We start from the raw sequence: 26,142 nt of genomic DNA, 5'->3' as shown, positions 1-26,142 counted from the left end.
ATGCAGCGTCTTGCACCTGGGGAAGAACAACCCCAGGCACCAGCACAGGCTGGGGGAGCACCTGCTGGAGAGCAGCTCTTCCAGGAGAGACCTGGGGGTCCTGGAGGAAAACAAGCTGTCCCTGAGCCAGCAGTGCCCTTGTGGCCAAGAAGGCCAATGGTATCCTGGGATGCAATGGGAAGAGCATTGCCAACAGCTGCAGGGAGGTGATCCTGCACCTCTACCCAGCCCTGGTGAGGCCACATCTGGAGTGCTGTGTCCAGTTCTGGGATCCTCAGTACAAGATGGACATGGAGCTCCTGGAGTGCATCCAGCAAAGGGCTATGAAGGTGGTGAGGGGATGGAGCATCTCTCTCATAAGGAAAGGCTGAGGGAGCTGGGCCTGTTCAGCCTTGAAAAGAGATGACTGAGAGTGGACTACATCCATGTATTTAACTATCTGAAGGGAGGGTGTCAGAGGATGAAGCCAGGCTCTGCTCAGTGCTGCCAGCAATAGGACAAAGGGCAGAAACTGCCGCACAGGAAGTTCCACCTGAATATGAGGAAAAGCTGCTGCACTGTCCAGGTGACTGAGCTCTGGAACAGGTCGCCATGAGAGGTTGTGGAGTCTCCCTCACTGGAGATATTCAAAAATCGTCTGGATGGAATCCTGTGCCATGTGCTCTAGGATGACACTGCTTGAGCAGAGAACTTGCACCAAATGATCCACTGTGGTTCCTCACAACCCGACCCATTCTGTGATTCTGTGACCACGGAGACAAAAAACTTCCTCTGTGCTGGTACTTCCCATTTCTACAGAATGGGAAAACTGAGGATCTATATTCTACTTCCAACTTCAGACTACTCTATGACCTACAGTCCAACCAACTGCAAACCTGTGAATCTAAATATTTCCTGATTTGGTCACAGAGCTCAACATCCCTCCCCAGCTCAAAATAGCATATCACCACTCAAAAAAAAAAACTGTCAGTAATTTTAGTGTTCTCTAGTAAGTACATATTTAATTATATAATGGTGTGAGACTTGCAAAAACATTCTTCAAGGAGATAATACAAAAGTGGTTTTAGTATGATTTTGAGAACATTCACAAGCATGTATAAACTTGTAGATTTAAAAACCTACATTGAGAATTGATGACATGGCCACATTTGATTTACACATAATAAAGCAAAAGGGATACGGAGATACTGCACTGGGTCTGACTTCCAGGAGAAAATGAAGTCTAATATACAAATAAAAAATAAAATCTAAAGCAGCCCAGAGAAGCTTAACTGCACAATGACTGAAACACACACTGGTCCACGATATTTATTACAACCTATTGCTTTAGATAAACCTGCTGTATGGTTAGTAAAACCAGAGCACATTATATGAACCAATAAAAAAAAGTACAGCACAAACCACATCTCTGTAAAAGGTATGGAGATGAGCAGAGGCACAACTTTAGTCTTGTAATTAAGAGCACAATGAAGATCCTCATATATGAGTACAGCTCTCCTGGTAACAGATAATGAAGGTAAACAAAAATCATACTACCAGTACTAAATGTAAGATAGGTAAAAATCAGAGTAGTATTGTTATATCTGCATACAAAGAATGCAGGGTCTTTTTAAATACCCTCTTTTCATTCTCTATGACCTGTAAACACAACTCTCCCAAACCATCTTCCCTCTGTACCTGAACTAGTATACAAAGATCTATACAGAATGTGCAAATCTAGGGTAAGTATTTTTAGGCTCTCTTCTTCAAATAGAAGAAATACAAGTTTAAAAACATTAACACCACAGATTCCCTCTATCCAGCCTCTGCAGAAAGACATCAGTAGCAATACCGCCCAAGACATCCAAGCACAGAAGTAACAAAACACGGGACAAAGAAATCCAGAAGAACAAATGAACAATAAATAGAAACACATGTAAAAAAGGAAAAAAAAAACCAGTTATCAAGGGAGACTATTAACACTGGCAAATGAAAGTAAATTAGGAGTCTTGTCAAGCTACAGCAGATCTGTTCCTAAAAACATTCACATCACGATTTATGTAAACCTATGCAGTTAACTGAGATTCAACTACATCTTAGTTGCAGACAAGATTTATTCATCAGCGTGTCATTAAGATGTGATATCTGGTGGTTACATGTCATGCTTCATACTACTTAATAATGACATGTTTGTATTGCTAGACCAGGATGTTGGGAGTCAAATAGCCTCTCTACTGGGTTATTTGCTACTGCTACCTTTGCATTATCACTCCACAGATTCTTTCTGCAACAAAGATTTTGTCTGTCACACCAATCTGCTACTGATTAATGTTTCTGAAAAAATAAGTTAAGACAAAAATATTACAGTCTACAGTGAGTATGGTACAATCTAGTTCTTGTGTTAAGACTTCTGGCCCAAGAGTAACTTAAGAACAGTACCAGCCTGAGCAGAATGCAGTTTTAGAGCTTTTAAAATACACAGATGCTGAAACACTCTGGATTTTACTTCAGTGTTGGGAAGTGAACCCGAGACTAAGAAATTTATATACAAAAGTCTCAAGCATAGTCTAGAGGCTCAAGCAATAACTAGAGTTCGCTCCTTCCAGAAATTGCTTTACAGGGTGTTCTTTGCTTTTTGCTGTGAGTGCAGATGTGAACTTCAAATAGTCTCTCAGCTTCCACTTACGCTAAGAGTGAACATAGTCAGTGCAAAAACACACAAGTTAATTCAATTTACAGCTCTCAAACTAAAACAAAAAGGAAAAAAAAGTCTCTCAGTGGTATCTACCATTTGTCTGCCTATCTCCTCTGAAACAACTTACCAGAAGGTCAGGCAATAACACTGAATACCAATAGAGAGTCCTTTGGCCAGCACTGAAACATTTCTGTCACTGCACTAAAACTTACACTTCCTATGTCTAGAGACAGACACAGAAACCTCCGCTATGACAAACACCTGGTTAACTCCATGCAACGCTGACAGAGCTGCAAAGGCTTTCAGGGAATTTTCCTTTCTTGAATAAATATTTACATAGAAGGCCAAATCACAACATTGCCACCCTAAGAAAGTATGTTTTATTGTAAAACTTGATTTGTGATGAATGTCCAACAGTTGTCTAACAGTTCATTTGCAAGGCTGGAGTGTATTACCAAACTCACTAAAAAAATCAGTTTCCATTCTTCATCTGAGGACTGAAGTTCAATGTAGTTGCCAGCACTGTAATAACATGGTTAAAGTCATTTTCTAGTAAATCAGTATTGCCAGGTAGGTACAGTCAGTCCACAGATACAAATGACTTCTACCCAGTGTAAGAGAACCTAGCAACAAGCCTCAAAAATATCAGAGACATCAACTTCTTTAGTCATCAGTACTGAATTTCATATCAATGTTGGAATTATTGACCATGACAAGGTCAGGTGTCCAGTGTGTTGACTTCTTTGGAGCAGAAATAATGCACGACTATTGCATTAGGGTATCGAGCAAATGCACTGCAAAGAGAACAAAACACAAAAATCAGCTGTCAAGACAAACAATTTTCCATATTGAAACAAGAGCCTCCAAGTTGGGCAGAATCAGAGAGAGACATGATACTGACACTTTTCTAAACTACAGCCTGACTATATAAAGAGAAAACAGACAAAATAATTTTATGGATTTTGTAAGAGGCTTGCTTGGAGGTTTTTTAAATCTATTTTCATTTCTGTAGGTACGCTGTACTTGGACGTCCCCTGTATCAGGTTAAAGAATGGGGGATATGCTTGCCCTTCAAAATCTTGTCGAACTTAACAGCATTAGAAAAATTCTACACAACCAAAACATTGCATATGCAAACTTAAATTCTGATGCTACATGCTGCATCGTAAGAGCAAAAAATTTTATATGCATAGCAATATTTAGACCAATGTTTATACCAATGCTTTGGGAAAAGAATCTTTCCCTAACATTGTTAATGCTACTGATAACTCAGAAGGGCTCACATCAACAAGAAAATAATGAAGTCATGTAGCATTTCACTCCAGTTCAAAGATGAAAAAGCCAAGTGCAAATAAGATTTGCATTTTGTATTAACCTGAAATTATCTACTAAGAATGGTGGAAGAAAAGTTCACAGATGCACAGAATATTCTAAGTTAGAAGGGACCCATGAGGATCAGAGTCCAACTCTTAAGTAAATGGCCAGTGCAGGGATTGAATCCACAAGCTTGGTGTTATCAGCACCATGCTCTAACCGAGTTAATCTCAGGGTTACTGGCATCCAAATCATCAAGTTAGTTCTACTTTTAAACATCCTATCGTATGTAGGCTACAAAACATAAATCAGTCAGGGAACCATAAAGCCATGAGATATAGAAAACTACACATATATCTTAGTTTAAGATTCTTTTCATCATCCTTAATTCTAGCAAGAAGCAGGTTCTTAGAAAGGCAGTGTTCTTAGAAAGTTTTCAAAATACTTTGAAACGAGCAATATTATACCCTCAAGAGCTGTGAAGTAAGAACTCTTGGGAGTTTCTCAAAGGATTTTATACTCCTTTGTTGAGAGGAAGATTACACTCTTGCAGCAAACTCATTGACTAAAGCTTTGAGGTATCCCTAACCACCCAGCTGATTGATGTAATTTGTAATTCAAACACTCTTCAAATGGTTCCCTCACTGCTGGTTCTATCTGGCTATACATACATATAGTTTTCCAACATGCTTAGTTTAAGTGTAACACATTAATATTTGATTCAGATTACCCAGATCTCTCACCTGTTACCTATCTTCTTTTTACAAACTGTGCACACCTTCTCCTCTGTAATAATGCACTTTACTTGCTGATGCAAGATCCGCTCCTCCTGGACCTACAGAAGGACAAAAAATGCAAGCTGCTCAAAAAGCAAAGCCACACCATGGCTGCCTTCTGGTCTGATGAAACTGCAAACTATCACAACGTTTATTTGGCTGTCAGTGGCTGTGTCTACATTAACAAGGTGTGCAGCACAGAAGAAGCAGGTCTGTAGAGCAGAGCAGGTGGTATTGAACACCCAACACCCACACCATATGAATTGCAGGGTTTTACTTTCACCTTGGTGCACAAACTAAGGCATTCTAACCACTAAGTGGTGTTAAGGTGAACTATTGAACCACTTCCTCTGGTTCACTTCATTTGAAACAAATCCAGTCCAAGCTGTCTGAGATGATTCTGCAGTGCACAACACAGCACGGTGAGCAAAGACACACACCTCATCCAAATGAAAATGAATGTACACACCATCTCCTGGAAAAAAAATATTCATCTACATGTTTCACATTTAATTTCAGGTGTGTTACAGCACCATCTAGAGGACACACATCCCCTACAAGGAACAGTTAATTTAAATATTGAACATATTTTAAAACACCATTCCAGTAAGTGACAGGTGGTGGGTACTTACCCTCAGAAACTCTGCATGGAGAAGATTCTTGAGTACTTGGTTAAACCTTTTCTTTTGAGCATTTTCTTCAAGGACTTTCTCTAAGAATATGCGAATCTCACTAATCTGTGTATTTGCTGGGAGTAGGTTTATTGCCTGGAACAAAGTTAGGAAAAGTTAAAAAGGAATGGAGACCAAAATAGAATAGAAATTGACACACTTAACTTGATACAATCCATTCACTTGCTACTCCACTACCTTCCGTAATCTTCTGCCAACAGCACAAACAGATTACTTACAGGTCTGACTTACCTTTGTAGTATCCAGTTTGCTGTGGTGCAGTTCCAAAACCTGCAGAGCAGCCTGCAGATTGGCCTGAGGCTCCAGCACTTCCATCTTGATTGGTCCCAGGCAATGAACGCTGGGTGGGGACAGGTACATGCGGAGCAGGGACAGATAGACCTACAGCACACAAAAGAAGTTCTGAAAACACTGCACATATCCACAACCTACATGGGAGAACCCAGCAATGCTGCTAAGTTGTACCCATGCCATTCCAAATTCTGAACTGCTCATTTAAACAGCTCTTTATATACACTCAAACCCAGTGATACAGTTAACAGTCTCAACGAAAAAGACCCCACAATCATCTAGTAATTCCTGAATTCCAAGAGATTATACATAGGTTCCTGTACACTACACAAACTCTGAAAAAGTCTACACAGAGCCAGAACTTTCAAGTCTCAAACAAGGCATGAATAGCCTCCTACTTCCTTACTGAACAAGAAGCTACTTACATCTTTGTTGCCATCCTTGTTTCTGTCATAATGTTTGTGGCAGTAGCTAGAAGAATCAACAGAGAAGAATCAAGTCAAATACAGAAATAGTTTTAGCAGCTAGAGAATCAGTTTACAGGAATTAGTATTTAAATGCTCTGACTACTGAAGTCGTCCAAGTTTGGTGACTGTACATCTGATTTAGACCAATTTATCAAACTGCACAGCACGATTACACCATTTACTTTGCATTACAGCACTGAGAGAAGCCCAGTTTTGCACAAGTCTCTCACTTGCAATCAACTTAATAAGCCTTAATGCATTTTCTTAATGTAAGAAAAAGGCGGGGGAGAAGATATGTCTAACCAACACATCACAGCATAAAAACTTATGTGTAGATACACCTAATTAGTGTATCTGAATCACAAAGGGAAGCAGTTCATTGGTGTACACTGCACACCAGCATTTGCTGAAAATAACAAGCATTTGCTGAAAATAGCTTTAAAAGAAGCTATGTTGAACAGGCCCCAGTGTTCAGATATACCTGCCAGTGCTGGGTAATTCTATTTTTACCTGAGCACTTCTGATTCACTCAGGAGGTTCCCTGGCACAAAACATGTAAAAAACGCTGTATCTTTAGTAAAAAGATGATTCTGCTAACTGAAGGAGTCTAAGGTGGCATGTGGGCTACTGAACATCTCTCCAAACAGAAGGGAAGCAAAACAACACACAAGTTGACTGACAAAAGACAGGTGGAAAGTAGTAACTCATCAAAGATGCTCATATTGATTTAAAGCACAAGGACAGAAGAGCATGAAAGGGCAAACCTCAAGGGACAGCAGCATCATCTGTAATCATCAGATACCCAAAAGAGCTTAAAAGTCAAGAAAATGTGAAAACCTAGAAGAACCTGAAGACTTACAGTGTTCGTGCTCCACATACAACATTTCACTACACATCCTATACATATGGCAGTAAGCAAATTAAGTCTTGCAAAAAAAAATAAAAGAAGTCCTTACTTTTCAGCCATGTTGGTGTCCTTCAAAATATGAACATAAATAAACAGAGCTTGCTCATGCTTCCCCATACGACCCAAGAGCAAAGCACGTTCTTCTAGGAGACCTAATGATAGCATGAAGGACAAAGTCAATAAATACACAGAGAAATTACACAATTAGTACCCTGACTAACAGAAGGAATTATTAATTTTTGCTCAGGCTACAGTTTAAGTTACACTGACACTGTAAGTCTGCATTTCACGCTAGTCTCAGAAACCTTTTATGAATTCTTTAGTAATCTTAAGAAACAACAACTTTCAGATCTATTGAGCAATTCAGGCTCATGACAAAGTTATGCTAAATAGCTGGGAGATGTCACAAGGTCTTAGGTCAACAGTTACAGGAATCCTGAAGAAACTGGTGAACCCAACTGTGCCAGCAAAACCAGAGTTAGTATACACATCAGCAGCCTTCAACTACAAATACAATAATCTTCTCTACTTCTAGTTACCATGATTCGATGGTAAGTGAGAAGTTTTGCTGCCCAGTGCAACAAGCTAGGGTTCAATTAACCTATGGAAACAGAACTCACCATCAAAGGGGAAGTCACTAATGAGTCGACTGGGCTCATACCAGCTAGACTTCTCCAGAAAAAGAAGCAGCTTTTTCCGGTAATCCCCCAAGTCTCCTCCTTCCTCCCCAGCAGGCACTGGAGTTCTGTCTATATGAAAGAAAACAACATAAGCTAAATTACTACAACTATTTCACTACACTAATACACAGAAGAAGATAAACAAATCATTATGAAAAGGAACTAAATGGTGATAGAACTGTTACATGGGTTGGGACTCTTGTGCACCTGCCAAATTAACAAATTAAGCTCCTAAAACCACATCCAGTGGCTGGTTAAAGCAATACTCAAGTTATTCAAAACCCTTCCCTGCCCTTAACATGCAGAAGTCAAGGAGCAGTAGCTGCCATTCCACTTAACTATGAACAAAGTGTTGCTTTATCCCTTAAGATCTCAAGAGGCAATAAACTAGACTGTCCTATAAACCCACAACTTCTGTTTTCCAGTTCCCTCCATCATTAGGTATCTTATTCTGGAGAAGGCTTACAACAATACGGAACATGAAGGCTCCCCTGTGCTGTCCTATACCTCTGGTCCTCACACCAGAAATGGCTAAACATACCTGCAGGGAAAGAACTGAGATATTCTTTCATTAAGCCCTGCACTTTCTCACAGTACAGCTGGATCAGACAGTTGTGAAAGTCCGCACCAGTTTCTTCCCAGACATGAATGATGTGCTCCTGTAAATACATGTTAAAGCTCAGCTATAGACACTTCCTCTGGGAAGTAATTCATTACCAGCAAGCAACAGCTCCATGCTTGCCTTTACAAAGCTTGACTTCAGGATTTCATGTATTTTAATTATGCTTTCTTTGCACAATTTGTGGCACAGCTAGCACCCTGTGACACAGCGTCAGGCTCCAACTCCTACAGAACTAAAATCTTACATGTAACATTTTGTATCAAATGTAAAATTCACTTGCAGAGATTGAGTTCTTACCAGGTAAGGAATAGTCAAGCTTTTAAAATTTTCTATCAAGAAATTGAGCACTTTGTCTCGTGGCAAAGCTTCCACTTCAGGGAGGTCTTCTGTAAATATCTGTTAAACAAAAATTTATTCAGAGAATGGTGACTTTCCTTTTTTTAAGCACCACCAGTGTCTTTTCTCTGAGGCACTGAAGCCTAGCACATCATCACATGTCCAAAGAATAAGGACAAGAAGTATAAAAAAAGAATCTGAGCAGTTTATTCAAGCACTGAGAAGTTACTTCACATCTGAAAAGATTAACAACCATCCCCACTTCTGCCTTAGTGAACACTTTTCTCTTACAGAGCCCAACATCTGCCAAATACAAGGAGTCAATTTTAGAGGCAAATCAACATGTGACATTTAAATACTCAATTAGGCTCTTGTGCAAAAGTGTGACGGCAATAACACAAAATGCTGTATCAAAGGTTCCTAGCTATTTATTACAACATAAGGTGTTCCAACAATGGAAAAGCATAAGAAAAAGTGAAAGATTGACCTGCTCTATCTACTGTTAACATTAGCACAGTACTGAACATAGGAAATAGAAATTATATATTTAATTGGACTTAGCATTCATCAGTTTCTTACAATGAGTTGTCCCAATTCTATATACTGCACTAATAATTTCAACAACAAGGTGCCTCTTTCTATCATATTTACCTTCAGTCCATCTTCAGGAAAATCTCTTAGCACCCAGACAGAGTAGGAAAATACCAAGTGCAAGTTCTCTGTGCCTGGAATACAAAAAGCAGCAGTGCTCAGTGTTAAAATCCTAAACATCTACCTCCTCACAACACAAGCAGATGCTTTCAGAGCCAGCAAAGCTTAATTACATGAAGAATTCAATTGCTACTCAAGTCAAGCAAATCACTCGTTCCAAGTTAAAGCCACAACTTTGTTGCTTCACAAACAAGATTTCAAACAGAAAAAAAAATTAGCTCAAATACTAAGTGTCATCAAATGTAAAGAATTCAGCCAAAAACCAAGATTGGCTGCCTCAATCACATTCCAAAAGTCTTCCCCTACAACTTGTTTTTATTAGGGTAGAGAAACCACTGTACTTCTCCCTTGCGTAACTTCCTTCAGTCCACTTTCAGCCTGTCAGTCTATGACTTCTACAGCAAATGGTCAAATACTTTGTAACAAGTAGTAAAGCATCATAGTAGTGAATTAACTAGCATAGAAACTACATGAAAGGTAACAGCTTCTCAGCTTGTAGCAAAATGTAGAACTTGCCCCTTTAAAAAGAACACTATAGTCTGGACAATTTGGTTCACAATACTAATAAAACATGTTACCAAAACATGACTTTCCCCTCCACCCTCCTGCTCAGAACCACTGAAGCATTAACTGCCCAAAAAATGCAACAGCACTATAAAAGAAACAGAAACTTACAGCAACCCTATAAAAAGGCAGTCATTGTTTGCTTTTCTCCATCCCACAATATTTAAAACAAGCAGTATCTTCATATTAGTAGTATTAAAAAAAAAACAAATAAAAATGCAGATGATGTGCACTGTGAAGCAAAGCAATTGAAACAGTCCCCATTAGAGCCAATCTCAAAGTTTCAGAAACAAAAGTGTGACTTGGCAAATGGCAATAAACTTGTGAGTTTGAATTTTGCTGAACTTTCTGAATTTACAGTGCATGCTAACCTCACAGAGAAAATTTTTTAAAAGGACAGAACAAGTCATGGAAGTAAGTTCTCATGTAGAACAAGAGACAGAGTCTAACTTCTTTATAAGTGTGACATTAATTAGAATAACTCCCTGCCAAAGCACTGATCAAGCTGCCTTTGTTGAAATCCTAAGCAAATCAAACATGAAGTTAAAACCTACTCAAAACAGCAAGAATGTCAGGAGGAGAGGAGGAGCTCATTATGTAACTACCAAAGCTTATTGATCAGTATACTAACAGGTCAATATCACAATGCACCACAAAACAGGACAATTGGCTCCCTCAGCACATAACATTCATCTGCATGGGGATTTACACAGGTCACAGACAGCAAATTTCTAAACTTCCTCAGCAACAAATCCTAAATTTAAATATGAGCTATATTAGGAAAAAGTTCGGCATAACACTATTTTAAAAGATAAAAGGCTAATGCAACACAGAAAACTATCATCCTATCAAATAGGTAATTCCCCTGCACACTGATAAAGCACATTTTTGATGGCCAATCACACAATTAATGATTAGTATTTGCTTTGATGCAATAAACAGTAACAATAAACAGAGTAAGATCTATTGACACAAGGCAAGTATCAAGACACTAAGCCAAACAAAAATAACAACTTCACAAAAATACTGCTCTTCTTCACACTCACCCAGATGCTGCAGATATTGCACTGTCCTCTCATGACCCTTCAAAGGCGAGTTGGCTTTCTTTGACTGATCCACCAGTACCTGTAATGCTTTCATAACAAAAAAAGTTAATTCCTTTGTAACTGCAAGCATGGTTCCAACACAAACCACAAAAAAGTGCATTTTTCCTGTTCTGCTACTGAAGACAAAACAAAATTTTGTTTTGAACATACAGACCACATTGTAACGGGAACAAAGACAGATTTAATCAGAAAATAGCAACTAAACAGTCTCTTCAGAGTACTGCCTGCTCACTGAAGACAAGTCAAAACACAATACAAAGAATACATGTTTCTACTCCTTCTCCTCTCCCACCCTCACACTTACCTTTCTCATGCAGACCTTTTTTCTCATACAGTATTATCAGCTCACTATATTTGTGTGCCTTCTTTAGTACATGCTCGCTCTCCTCAATATGGCAGTGATTGTTCTCCAGACGTAGCAGTGGTGCCACCAGTGCTACATTTGTCTGCAAGCAAAACCAGAGCATTTTAACATGCTTTGTTGGAAGCACATCTTGTAAGTGTATAGTACAAAACACAAGTTGGAAGTGGGGGCAGGAGAGGAATGAAGCCTCATAGCATAAGAAAAATAAATGACAGTTTAACATCTTACAGTCAGGTCCATGTTAATTTCCATAATTTTGGAGACAGAAAGAAAACAATATATCAAAGCTACTCCCATTCAAGAACAGAGGTCAGGATTTGAAAAACTTCGTAACAGCCAAGATAGTACTTTGCTGTATTTAACAGTACAAGGCCATAAAAGCATTCATTAGAACTTCAAAGTACACAGCCACAGCCATGCTGTTTTAACAGAGGCAGCAACCAGGAACAGACGTATCTGCTTCATTCCATGAAACTGCTAACTGAGCAGTGAGCAAACTAGCTAACACTCAAATTTTACACATTATTTTTAGATCAAAGACAGACAGCTGTGTGAGAATTTCTCAAGTAGCTCCTTATCCTCCTTGTTAAACATTTCAGTCTGAAATTCCAACAGAGCTTGTGTGGCAAAGGAAAAGCTGCTAGGTCAGACAGAAACTCACATGCAGGTAACACTTTAACAGGGTGGTGTCAATGATCTGTAGCAGCTTCTTTTTGGATTTGATCGTGGGTGTTCCTTCCATGAGGGGTGAGGTACTGGACTGATGATCAGAATCATTTAGCTTCTTCACTAGCTGACTCCTTTTCTGCAGGACATCAAATGACATTTTACCAGGAAAAGGCTGTGGATTTCTGCATCTCACCTCAGCATATATAACCCAACTTCAAAGACTTAATTAAGGCAAGTGAATAACTTGTTTTAATCAATTGTTTCCCAATTAATTGTATTGTTACCAACTATTCAGTGCAAACTTTAGAACCACATTCAGGTGTGTACATTTGTTTTGCATATTTGTAGTTCTGCAAAATGTCCAGATTCTTGAGAAAATTGTCAAAAGAGAAATTCTACTAACCTAAACAGACATTTCAGAGAAGTCAGGAAACATTTAAAACATTTGAAAAACAATTTATATTTTGAAATACTAGGCATAAAACCTGTCCTCCTTCAGACATAAGCTTCCTTTTAGTCTAGTAAGGAAGGCAACCAAGCAATTCAGGTTCTGGTTATGACAAAATAAAGAGGGCAGTAAAATAAAGTTACAGTGCCCATTAATTCCTGTTCTACCTTTTACTGCATGCCCTCAACCTGTTTCCTGGACAGAGCGCCCTTCATAATAGTCACTGAACAAAAACAAAAAAATCAACTGCTCAAGTCCTCTTCAGAAGGACACTAGAAATAAAATACTGGACTTGTATTCAAATCTGATCCATAAGTAAATTCTGTCCAGTCACATATGATGTTGCCCCCATATCTGTGGGGTCTCTCATGTGTTCCACTTCCCCTGCTTACTCAGGAGCTGCTGCCCTATTTTCCAGCCAGGAAGACAGACCATTAAGGCTGGCATGACAGAGCTGGAGTAGGTGTACTGCTTCCTGCACGTCAAAGTTAACCAACAAAGCATGCTAAAGCTGAACAACCCTGCTCTAAAACCAGGTAGAGGAGCACTCACTTGAGTTAGGTAGTCTATCAGAGCTAAATGTGCCTTCTCCAGCTCTGCCCCAGAGAGCCCTGGCAGGGGGTTGGGATACTGTAGCTGTTTCCTGTAATCTGTGGGCAGGAGGTCAGGATACAGACCCATCACATGAGTGGGATCTAAGCAAAAAATAACTAGTATTAGTAACCATTCATATTATTTTTGCAAACTTAGAGCAAGCTTATCTAACAGAGCAGTCTGTAGTCCACCTGTTTATTCACAAAGTTCTAATGTTCTAGAGCCTAAACAAAACTTGCTTACTACAGAAAAGAAGGTAAACAAGGCAAAAGAAGCAAGAGAAAAACGTCTTTCAAAGTCCAAGCATAGGAACTTCCAGCCTGTGCACTTGGCACACTTGGAGGACAAGCCATTATTATAATCTTACTGCTCTTCTTGCAGAATCCTAGCATTAACCACTCTGACAGCAAGATAAGATTTCTACAAACAAGCAATGTCTCAAGACATTTACTGTGCTTTTGAAACAAGAACTAAATAGCACCATCTGTAACTAACAAACGCCTGTTTTCAGAGTTAAAGCAAATTAAAAAGTACTATTCTCTAATTTAAGCTCAAAATATCTTGAGTTCTCAGTCCTCGTCTTTCACTGTAGTTTTCCGAAGTAAAAATTATATAAGTGTCATGAAAACAAGTTCTAGGTTTAAATGCTTAAGAGATGTCTGTCACCAACAAAAAGAATCTGTCTTAAGCACTATTCTGTGGAACAGTTCAGTCTTCAAGTATTCTTCCAATAGCTCCAGTATGAATCAGAAGAACAGCATCAGAGACTACTGTGACTTCCAAAAGCACAGAAAAATTTCCTGGTTTCAGCATCTTGGCTAAACCAAGGGTTAAGGGTCCTTATCTGAGTCCAATGATTTTGAAAACCTACAGATATTCCTCATTTTTCATTCTAAGCTACAAGTAGGCTTTTAACAGCTGCTGAAACTTTCACCTTCAGAGGGTCTGTGCACACGCCATAAATGCTTTAAAATACCCTAGAATACAAATATATTCAGTGAAAAGGGTGAACTCCTGATTAAATTAATTTACTAAGTATAGTTAATTAAGCACTTAATTAAATAATTAACTACAATTAAGTTATTTAGTTAGGCAATTAATTACCAGCTCCACCAAAAACCAACTGAATAGCTACCTAGGCTGTTTGCTGTTCACAGGGGACTGATTTGCACAAGATAGCTCTGTTTTAAAGTAAAACAAAACAGAAAACTAACAAAAACCCCCATGAAATAGCCAGCGAGTTTGATTTCATTTCTCCTAACTTAAGTAACTCAGTGCCAACCCAAGCATTTACCTGTACCAAGCTTGGCAAAAACTTGCATGGATTCATCAAAACGCTTCTGGCAGAAAAGGTTGAAGGCAAAGAGGTTCTTTATGTGGTGAATTTGTTGTCGCTTCTCACTATCTGAATCATCTTTCATTTCCTGCATACATACAAATTAGAAAACATCAAAAACTCTTGGGCCTTGTATACGGGAGAGAAACACCCTACAGAAATAACAGGAGCATTATCCTGTGGAGAGACTAAGAAGAGAAAAAAAGATAATCTCTCAAAGTGAACACTGATGCTACCTGTCTATGCTTATTGTGTCACTGAGATAAGCTGGGAAGTCTGAAAGCTACCTCTGGTTACCTCTATAATTGCTCTGTCACAGCAACTGTCTGTTCACTCATTGGACTTTTGAATTTTTTTTTTCAAGTCAGCAATTCAAAATGCAATTAATTAAGGGAAGTTTCCAGAAACCAAAAAATCCTAATACAGTAAGAGCAGTATAATTAAACACATTGCATCAGCATCTCTAAAAGATTAATGTTTCAGGAGTAATATTACCAAAAAAAAAAAAAGTCATGTGACAAAACAAAACTCCCAACTCCAAACTACACTGTTTACAAGCAGTCTGAAGACTTCGCAGTCTAACTGACTTCAAAATCTGAGAGAAGGTAACCAATTAAACAGCTAAGAGAAAGAATCATATGCAAGATGATTTCTCAAAATCTAAACCACAATAGAGCAATATGGAATAATGGCAGCACAAAGCTGAAACTTCAGTAAAAAAAGCCTAGTTTACCAGTTTGTGCAAAGTGGACAGCTGGCAGATTACACTGACTGATTGATTAATGGAATCACTACTGTCAAGCAGATGGCAAACATCCTTTTGTGCACTTTTGCGCAATTGCATCCACTGCAAACTCAGTTTTTGACTACTTACTGCCAACTGCAAAGCCAACTCAAACTGTTTGTCCTGAAGAAGCTGCTGGATCTGTGTGGCTATGGACACCGGAATGAGCCTCCAAACAAAGTGATTACTTGCTACATAGATAATGTTTGTGCTGTAAACAAAACAAAAAATGTCAATTATTAAGCTTCAGTGCTGAGAAAGAAGCAATACCCTATCCTAAAAAACACCAATCCTGGTTAATACAAACATGGATCAATCCAACAGCAGCTGGAGCATTATTGCAAAGCAGAACAAAGACTGTATCTCCAGTGTCACAAATTCCTAAAGACACTCAGCTTTATCCTTTCCTCCTCAAGGTATGGCCTCCATCAATCTCCACAAAAAACCCTACAGACTGCTTCACCTTAAGGCAAAAGTTAGAAAAGCTGCTCTCCTCCCAGTTTTTCAGAGGGCTACCATACACCCAGCCAGCCTGACAACAGCAATGGTGAGATACATCCATACCCTCCAGAGGTGATGAAGCGTGGCCTCTGCAGCTCAATGCTCTGCACCAGCAGCCGGGGTTCAAAAGTGCGAATCTCCACGTACCTTGGCAGAACAGCAATGATGTAGGGAGGCTGGTGTTCTGTGCATGAAACAAGTGAAAAATTTAAGTTGATTGCTCTCAAGCATTCCTTGAAACAAGCCATGACTTAATAATAAGGCTTCTCTTCAATTTTTCATCCCCTCGAAATGTGGCACTTCTTTATAGCCAAAACAAAATTCAACACCCAACACTGATGGCAATCTGCTAATAGATACCACCAAGCCTTTTGCTGATCCTTCAACATAAGGAAATTCTGTGGTACTCAGGTGCCCAGAAGAACTACAGTGTTTTAACACACTATCTTCCATTTCACACCTTGTCCCTTTATAAAAGATGTGGAATATGCCTATTTTATGCGGAGATAGGCACATAGACTACAAGCAAAGAAGGCTAAGAAGCAAAAACAAACACATGAAACCTTCCCCATAGTACACAGAATACTGTAGAAACTGTCACACTCCAAATCCAGCTAGCTTCAAAATACTGGGAACATAATGATTTTATCACATACAAAAGAGTAAAGAAGCAAATTTTAAAAAACAAAACCAAAGTACTACTTCTCACCCATGGCTATAGGAATATCTGTCCAATTCAAGGCACATTTCTGAGTACAGACCCCTTCTTCATTAAGCACAACTGTTAGATCATCTTGGCCAACTGCAACTTTTCCATCTGCTACTGGAGCTACCAATGGTTCTAGCTGCTTCCCTGTGGGAAACAGTTCTTTGATGGATCCTTTTCCATCCACCTACGATAATAAAGAACATTAAAGAAGTGTTTTGCAAAATAACCTTTATTTCAAAGCTGCATAAGACTAAAGCAAAAACCCCTGAGGGATTCTGCAACCCAGGCTAATCACTTACAGGAAAAGAGCAAATTTAAAGACAGACAATAAAAGCTTCTGCATATTGTTAGCTAAATGTTATGTTAGCTAAAAATTTATTCTGCTTATACATTGTGTGGAAATAACGAATTATTACTTTTGTGTCTGAGATGATATATTCCTGTTACTGCAATAGTAGCTGAGCACATCATTCATACCAGTTTATAAAATGCCTAATAGCACAGCAGCAAAATCAGCTGAAGTGTTCAAACATTTCATTTAGGCCAAAACATTCAACACTGTTTTATTCTGGCATGAGTGAACACTGCCACATTAAAAAAAACCTAACTAAAAGCCTAGCAACCTGCCTAGCTTTTTTCCCCTACCCTAACCACTCATTATTTTTGTCACAAGCTATCATAGGAACTGAACACACACAAAAAAAATTGCTGTTTTATGGGCTGATATAACAACTCACTGCCACCAAAAGAGAGAATCCTTCTCCTTCAACTTCAGCTACACATTCCTGCTGCTCACCTTGCATTACAACTCATGCATTTTATAAATCAATGCCACCAGAAAACACCACCATAAAAACCTATGTACTTTTTCTGCCTGTTTAGTGAAATGAAGCTATTCAAGGATGGGTCAGTCAGTCAAGCACCAGAGCCAACCCAAAGTAGACATTTGGACAACTGGTCTCCACCCTGGTATCTTGAGCAGCTGCACAGCTACTCCTATCATTAGAACAGCAGGAATCAACATCTAGGAGAGCACTGCAGAAAGGCATCCCTTCTTTTGTGAGCAGCATCAGTTTCAACTGACTGTAAAAATTATGTTTTCCTGCTGAGTACAGATGAGCATTACCACCCATGCAAGTACATATGCATGTGTGGTGCACCTCATCTTCATCTTATTTTCCTATAATATCTGCAGAAGCCCATTGTAAAGGCAGAAAAGAGAATCAACTATAGCTGTAAATGAAGTCTAAGTGGAAACTGTAATATTAAATAAGCAATAAGTTCAGAGACTTTAAAAAAAACTATTACAGTTCAGCTAGAGAATGAAAAATGAAAGAATGAGCACAGGAGCAGCCTCCACAGTGTCTACTGAGACCCAAATCTTCTTAAAACACCATTACACAGCTCAGTCTTACCCGTATCAGGTAATAGTCCCTCTTGAAGCCTACACAGATGGAGTTTTCACACCAGGCCATAGACTTGGGTACATCAGGTACACTGAAGTCCCCCTGAGGAAAACAGGTTAAACTGGCTGTTATGAAAGAAAAGCCAAAGTCAAATCTGGCAACACAGAGCATAAGAGGCTGAACTGTTGTTGACACCATATTCCCCACCACCTGCACCCAACATCTACTGGTCAAGGAATGGCAGTGTTCAGCTAAAAGTCTAGACTCATGCACAGTAAAGACGTGTGCTCTGAGCTAGCTGGTAATTTTCTAGCAGGGCATTGTAGCTGAAAAAGCTTCTACCCATTCCAATCAGTTTTGGGGTTTTTTTTCATTCCAGTATTCGCAACTGCAGTTCTCTGTACTTGTCAGCAACCATCTTCTGACTTAATGATATACTTGAAAAATATGAGTAGAAGTGCACCCACTTCCATAATGTTTTTGTCAGGTATGCATGCTCGTACATTTCACTGACTTAAAAGTATACTACAACCAGACCATTAAAATACAGAACACAGCCATTACTTTAACTTATGAAACTGTATTAATACCATTAACTGTGATTTCAAACATGTATTTTCACTTTTATTTGCTGCTTCATTGTTAAATCTCTGCAGAAACAACCATCAACGTTTTGAAGGTAAGCAGTGCTTCTGAGTAACAGGGACTGCATGGCAGCAGTAAAGAGCAAACACCCTCCCTGCTGAGACACACTGGGCTACAGAAAAAACACAACTCACCTGTAATTCATGGAACTCTCTGTCCTTCCAAAAATAGAGCTGTAGCTTCTTACGCACTGCCACACACATTCTCAGCACTCCTTCCCCTGTATCCGATTGCTGTGAAAATAGGCAGGTCTAACTCACAGGCACTCAGAGAGGAAAGCAAGATAAGACAAGGCCAAAAGAAAGCCTCTAGGAGAAGCAAAGCTGTCCACTGAAGAGCAGCTTTGTGCATGCATACCAGAAGGGCATTCCCTAAAAAATGAAGCATGGGAGGGGGAGGAAGTGGGGCAAGATACTTAAAAATGAACTTTATCAGGGATTGTGACATCAAGGAAATCCAAACGAATAAAAGAGCACCAAATGCATACACACACACACACAAACAGAAGATAAGCAGAAAGCTATCAGTCCAACCCTGAAACCAGGATAAATACCTGGAACTCTATGCAGTATAGGAGAGGTGAAGAAATGATATAATGCAAAGAATGTGTTAGACGAACAGATAAAAACATTAATAACTTCTAACCTTTTGGAAAAGCTTCTTGACGAACTACTAGGAAAGCAAAGTGTCTGGACACACAAACAAGCCACTTTGCAACGACCAGATGTAAAGGTGCTTTGAAAGACATAAGTTTTCATGTCTAGAAAACCCCAAGTACTTCCTAGAAAATATTTAACACTAAGCTCCCATGGGGCAAAAAGATAAAACATGATGAAGAGCACTTAACCATCTCCTCTGATTACAAAAAAGGTGTCTGAATGACATGGGCAGGCTGAGAAACTCACAGGGATAGAAATGAGTCACTTAATAAACCAGAGCATATGAACAGAGAACTGTTACACCTTACAGAACCATTTTATGGCTTGAATCTATCATAACTGCTCTAGGACTCCATGGGCCAATAAACAGAAACAAAAATGTAAAAAAAAAAACCAGTGATAGAGTTGCTTGCAGAAAAGAACCACTATGAGCTAGTACACTGGCAATTCAAGGAAAGGGAGTGGCTTTTACATTAAGGGGACCTTTCAAAAAAGAAGACAGTCATAGTTAGTATAGGACAAAAATGCCTTGAAGACTTATATCAGAAGTTCTGCATCAAAAGGTACAATCACAACAGGCACAGGAAAATATCTTACGAAGCAGAGTAAGAAAAAACATTAAAAATTGTTGCCTTAAGGAAATGCAGTAAGTACTAATTTTAAAAAGCACTAGTACCCAAGAAATTTTCATCTAACACAAAACTAACAAACCAAATCTATACAGCATCATGAAAAAGTGATCCTTATTACAAACAAGACATCTGTGCAGCTGTATTCCTCACCTTACCTTGAGATCACAAGTGAAGAGAGATGCACCTTTTGCCTTTGAAACTGTGGTGATTTGTTGAAATGTCAACAGGTCATGGACATAAATGTTATTTTCTGTTTTAAACAAAATTCCAATTATTATTCAATACTTAATACATGTAGAGGTCACTGCTAATTTAAATAAGTTACTGTATTTTATCTTTATATAAAAAGAACTTGTCAAACTAAGAGCTGTAAGAAAGGAAAAAAAGTGTTTCCCCAAAAGCTGAAAAATGCTAAGGCACATACAAATACAATAAATGCAAAAAAGAAGACTAACACCAGTATTTTTAAGGTACTGAGAACAAGTGCTAACCAAGCAGGGGAAGGCAGGATGAAAGGGACAGCAAGCAGGCCAGAACAGAGCAAGTTCAAGATGGACTTGTTCATTTTGAACTGGCTCCTGAAATTAGTGGAAAGTGAACAGCTGTAGAGGTAGAGTACTGTGGCCAAGTTTTTGTACACACAAGGACGCAAGCAGCACAAATCTACACGTGCTGGAGCTGGAAGAGCAGGGACTAGGAGATCATAAAGAAGGGAGTAGTAACATAAGCAAAAAAAAGACATCAGAAGATTGTAAGTTAAAGAAAAATAGCCAGAGCAAAGCAAACTTAAATCTTCCACAAGATGGTAAGAGATCACATCTGCATATAAAGCATCAAAGTAAGACATCAACAGTAGGTTTGACACATCAAACAATTTTGGTCAGGATTTTTAGCTCCTGTCATACAGTGCACACACATACACATACATGCATATCCATTTATATGCAGATGCCAATACAAACTATATTTTACACAGACACCTTAGAGCATGCATGTACTTCTTCATTCCTGATCACAAATCAGCATTAATTCTTTGTTCTCCGAGCTGGCTTATGACAAGCAAAGCTCCTTCTCAATCTATGCTGCTTAATGCTTCCTGTGCAAAATGCAAAGCCTAATTTCTACACAATGCCTTATCAACAAGCAGACCACTATGTAGGTGTGTGCAAAGGGTGCCACATTCAGACAAGTAACTGCATCAAGAAGTGCTCATTAAATATTAAAACCCTTTTCTTCACTTACCTAAGAGACTGACCAAAATTTTAAATTGAGAAACAACATGGATCTGAAAGGGAGAGTGCTGTTAGTGACTCCATTTACAAACCAAAACTCCGAACAGGGCTTGATTATATATAGTCTAAGAAAATCTCAAAATAATGAGAACACAAGACAATTTTCCATAGGCAACCTTCCTTCAGCTATTGTAACTCTTTTCAATTACACCCACTTTTCACAAGCTAGCATATAGCCCTTGCAACCTAGGCTGGCAGAAAAAGCTGTAACAACTGGTATGTTACTAGTACAGAAATACTTCTAAAGGATATGCAGAGTGTTGCATCTTGAAAGAGGATGCATAATCTTTAAGGTGTTTTCCCAGGAATCAATATAATAATTGAGCACTAGTTCTCAAAAAAGAAAAAAAAGGCATTAAGACTGGCAGTTTCTTTACTTTTACATCTCAAGTAAGTGGAATTACATTCATTTCATATTCATATAGGATTTCATCTGAGAGTTAAATAATACATTATAGTCTGTTGGTGTACTACCATCCTTTCTACAAATATTCTCAGTCAGAACAACTGAAGATTTATTGTTAACAAAAGCAAAAATAAACCTGCAAGTTTCAATTCTTTGGTTTCTGCTTTAGCAATCAAACCAAGCTTATCCCTGTTATGGGAAGAGTAGGTAAAAACATCTGGCTGTTACACTTCTGGAAGAATCTATAGCTTTGGGGAATTTTTTTGTTAAGCATAGCAGAGATTGCAGATGAACATTTGATATTTCATTTATTGGCTGAAAACTGTCCCCACATCAAGAAGTTGATATTTCCTACCTGTTGAATCTTCTTTGAGAAGTTCTTGTTGGATTTTTCTAGTGTCACTTCAAACCTATTGCAACCTATTAGTAAGATTTGAGAAAGTTTGTAAACTGAAGCTGCCCTCGCTCAGTGACTGTGTATATCTTACACTAAGTAGATTACAAATAATTATGAAAGCAAACTCGGCCACTTAACATTGGAAGAATGACACTTTAACATATTTGTGCTAACTTTTACATCATAGCTTAAAGCAACAGAGGGTCTTCTATGCAGTCAGGTGAAAATGTAAATTGCACTTCTTGTGCAATTAGCCCAGCCCCAGCTGAGGGACTCAACAATAGTTACTTTTTTGCCTTGTCCAAGTTTTAGATTACAAGAATTATATTTAAGTAATTGGAGACCCAGAGATGCAAAGATACCCATAAAGATTTTATCCACACTAATCAAATATCAGCAATTTAAATTGCTGGGGAACACATCACTGCAAAAGAGACAAAGAATAAACATTACACCACAAGGGTTTAAAAGGAGTTTTACAGAGAAAGACTTACAGACACTTTCTGATGACATAACCTCTCCTGGCATTGATGCAAAAAAGGGGGAGAAATTTACCATGTGAGATAAGATACTAGCAACTCAACTCTAGCATGCTCCAATTGGACAGACAGCCTACAAGTTTCAGAAAAAGCAAGCTGAATTCAGTCTCTAGAATCCAAGCAGCTACAAATAAACATCTTTCCAAGAGCTAATGAACTTGGAAAGGCATTTGGTGTTTACTTTCCTGTGCCATGCTACATAGTATTACTGTGTTAAGTAACACAGTACATTTTCTACATAATAGCAGGTAATGTGAAATAGAAACCTCTTCGGTGAAAATCGATTTTAACTAAACCAAAAATAGGATAGGCTAGTTCTATTTGTGGCATTCCTAGAATAGACTATGAACACTTAAGACTGTCAAAGAGGCAGAGAAAGAGTAAATACATGACAGAACTAGTTAGTAGTTATCCCTCTTCATCCACGGATGCTCCATGCATTCATGGACTGACTGAATACATTTGCTCTTTCAATAATCATATCCTTTGTTAAAACATGACACACATCAAAACTCTGGCAACTGGCACACTGCACTGCTTTTACAAATATTTGTGCACTGTATTCATACAAATTACAGAAGCATACTATAAATTCAAACACAGAGAAACCTGATACAAAACATTATTACATACATTAAATTCTATATAGGAAAAAAACAGCAATTGATCACACTTGTGTTAAAATGACTACAGCGTCTAAAAGTGTAGGAAATAAAAATAATATAATCAACTTTTTTGTGTCATTCTTAAAATCAACTTACCTACGTCCTTCTTGATCCTGTAAAGCAGAAGATGCCCTTGTTTGGTACCAACAAGGAGCCATTCCTCTACAAAGACAGGAGAAAAAGAGTCTAATTAGTTCAACAAATGCTGACCTTCACAGGTGTGCTGGTTTTGGATGAGGTAGAGTTAATTTTCTTCAAAGGGCCTAGTATAGGGCTATGTTACATTTATCAGAACACTTGGAAACTTGCTTCAAACACTGTGTCAAAGCAGCAAAACACCAAAAAGGATTTTCTGTGACTACACAGAAAAGGACTGTGATGACTACACAGGTATCCTGTCACCTGTCCAGTGGAAGTGCACAGAAGTGCACTTAACTCTCAGGAGAGGACAGCCAAAGATCAGGCAGTAAAACAGAATAAACAGCCTGGACATCACATTCCACTCGTTTATACAAAGGTAAGGAAGAAAACGATTCCATTTCCTGTGCAACGAAGAGAGGCAATAAACTATTCTTTGACATTATTATCTCTCAGAGATGAACAGTGCTACATAATGGGAAGTACTGTCAGGAAAAAAAAAAAAGTTTATGTGGGTTTGGTTGTTAGTTTTTTTAACCATCAGGTTTTTACAATATCGCTCTGAAATAGTCAGCTATGTTTGGAAGGAAAGTGGCAGCTTTGCTGAGGTGATATTTACATTACTTGGACAACCAAGAACCATTTAAGATTTATAAAAGAGGGCCTTTACATACAAACTCTTTGTCAGAGTTTCAATTCTTCCTCTTTACAGCATTTACACCACACAATAGGCATAGAAACTTTTTAGGGTCATGAAATATGACTGAATTTCTTCTTAATTGAGTATCTTATAGGAAAGCAACATACATAAATATTTCTTTCTACATCTAGTACTCCCTCATCACCAAAGAATTTTGAATTTTAATAAAATCGTGTCTCTTGCAAGACTTTACTTCTAGTAGTTGGTAGAAACGTTGTAGAGACAGTTACATGTCTTTTTACAAAACCATACAGCTGTAAGTCTGTAGCTTTGGGCTTTTTTTCCTAGTTCAGCAAAATCAATGCCTTCAAAGAGAAAAAAAGATAAAAACTGCAATGCAGGAATAAACTATCATCACATCCTCTCCAGTACATAACTCCAGCATAAATAATTCATGCATAACTGGGGCATTATAATTCAGGACATAATTCTGTTCTTAAAACAATTAATCGGGGTCACAATTCTGTAGTGTCTGCAGCTTTTTTAACCGCCGTTTTGCATCCTGATTTTGTACAACACCTTATGGTACTTGCTCAAGGCTTTGAAAGAATGATTATCAAGCCTAATCATTAGGGCAGCTGGTGCAGTCACCTGACCAACACCCCGACTGTCAACTATGCGCAAAATCATAACCCACAATTATATATCACTAACACGTGCAAACATACGAGAAATCTAGGACTTCAGCACAGCACCGGCCCTCCAAGACAAATTTAAGTCAAAACACAGGGAATGTTATTTTAGCAAGCAAGTAGCCGGCCCAGGGTTACAGCCCCGGGAGCCGCGGCAGCTTCCCCCACAGCCGGGCTGGGCAGGGCAGGGCAGGGCAGCAGGGCCCGCCGGCACCCCCGGGAGCGGAGCTGGGCCCGGCACCCCCCGCCGCCGGCACCGCCGGGACCCTGAGCACCGGGAGAGGCTCCCGCAACCCGGCTCGCCCGGCCCGGACGGGCAGGCGGCAGGGCCGCGGCCGCTCAGGGAGCCGCCGGCCGGGCCGGGCGGTGCTGCACCCCCAGCCCCACGCAGAGCAGGGCAGGGCAGGGCAGGGCGGGCGCGGGGCGCGGCAGTCGCACGAACGCCGCCCGGTTCGGGAGAGCGGCGCGGCCCCTGCGGCTCACCCCAGGCCGCCAGGCAGTCGATCTGCAGCGGCAGCTTCTCCAGGATCGGCACATGCTCGAAGGCGTCGTGCATGGCGGCGGCTCCTGCGGGCCCGGCTGCCGCAGCGCCCGGCCCAAGCAGAGGCGGCACCGGCGGGGCGGGGGAAGTGCCCCGACGGGAACGGCCCCGACGGAAGCTTCTCCGCTTGGCCCACGGCTCCCGCCCCTTCCGCCAGCGCTTCCGCACCGCGGCCCCGCCCGCCCGCAGCCCTCATCCCGCCCCGCTCGGCCCGGCGGCGGCCCGCGCATCCCCCGGTGCCTGGCACTGTCCGGGGCGCTGCGCTGGCAGCACCGCCCTTCCCAGCCCGACAAACGGGAAACGGGGCCGGCACGGCACAGAGGGGACTCTCCTCTCCCCGACATAACCCTTGTGCATGTTCATAAAGCCCGAAAAGGGGACAGACTGTAAGAAGCAGGCGTCTTCCCACAGCGTCACTACAGGTGTCCGGTTGCCATTAGTTACCATAAACCGGAGAAGGTAGAAAAGTCACCCCATATACATCGGCAAAAATTGACCTCCATAACCTACGGCAACCAGATGAGAACAGCACGGCGAATCTTGAAAGCAAATGTCTATTTTTTAAGGTCGAAAATTTAATGAACTTATCCTATGAACTTCACCAGTGAAGTTCAATCTCCAGAAGGGTATCTTGTTTGTCCCTTTCAGAATCAGCCACAGTTGCATTTATGTTCGTCAGGGAGAACATTCACCATCACTAGAAACTATCTAAACCAAACTCAAAAAGCACATGGTACTAAATTCTTCAAGCATCTTTACCAACAGAGACCACGTTTAGAAAACAGGGACTGAGGATGCTCTGTGCTGTTAGATCAAAGCACAGGAAAGGGAGAACAAGCATGGCATTCTTGCATCCAGCTTCTTTCCTGCTCAGGAATGAACATGTTTACTAAAGCACAAAATTGTCCTAAGTCACATCCTCCTTCACACATAGCAGAACTGCAA

At 39.8% G+C, this 26,142-nt stretch overlaps 1 protein-coding gene across 2 annotated transcripts; it reads right to left on the bottom strand.

Annotated features, from left to right (window-relative positions):
• Positions 1–1,283: 1,283 nt before the first annotated feature.
• On the bottom strand, positions 1,284–25,353 carry VPS39 (VPS39 subunit of HOPS complex). 2 transcript variants are annotated; one of them, XM_085062318.1, is made up of 26 exons: positions 25,140–25,353; positions 23,283–23,348; positions 22,477–22,503; positions 21,941–22,005; positions 21,130–21,172; positions 20,043–20,137; positions 18,731–18,829; positions 17,961–18,053; positions 16,546–16,729; positions 15,900–16,020; positions 15,426–15,546; positions 14,510–14,639; positions 13,174–13,316; positions 12,166–12,309; positions 11,445–11,586; positions 11,081–11,167; positions 9,411–9,484; positions 8,721–8,819; positions 8,343–8,460; positions 7,742–7,870; positions 7,171–7,273; positions 6,173–6,218; positions 5,688–5,837; positions 5,397–5,531; positions 4,732–4,823; positions 1,284–3,468 (listed from the first exon to the last, which is right to left on the bottom strand). In XM_085062318.1, the coding sequence occupies exons 1-26, from the start codon at positions 25,210–25,212 to the stop codon at positions 3,393–3,395; spliced, it is 2,655 nt and encodes an 884-aa protein (XP_084918444.1). In that variant the 5' UTR covers positions 25,213–25,353; the 3' UTR covers positions 1,284–3,392. The 2 variants fall into 2 exon arrangements, with proteins under 2 accessions (XP_084918444.1, XP_084918445.1); XM_085062319.1 differs by lacking the exon at positions 22,477–22,503 and having other exon boundaries at positions 25,140–25,352.
• Between the last annotated feature and the right edge of the window lie 789 nt (positions 25,354–26,142).

The sequence above is a fragment of the Lichenostomus cassidix genome, chromosome 5 (assembly GCF_008360975.1).
Source record: "Lichenostomus cassidix isolate B80296 chromosome 5, HeHo_3.0, whole genome shotgun sequence".
Lineage (NCBI taxonomy): Eukaryota > Metazoa > Chordata > Aves > Passeriformes > Meliphagidae > Lichenostomus > Lichenostomus cassidix.
This window is presented reverse-complemented; position numbering and strand designations above follow the sequence as displayed.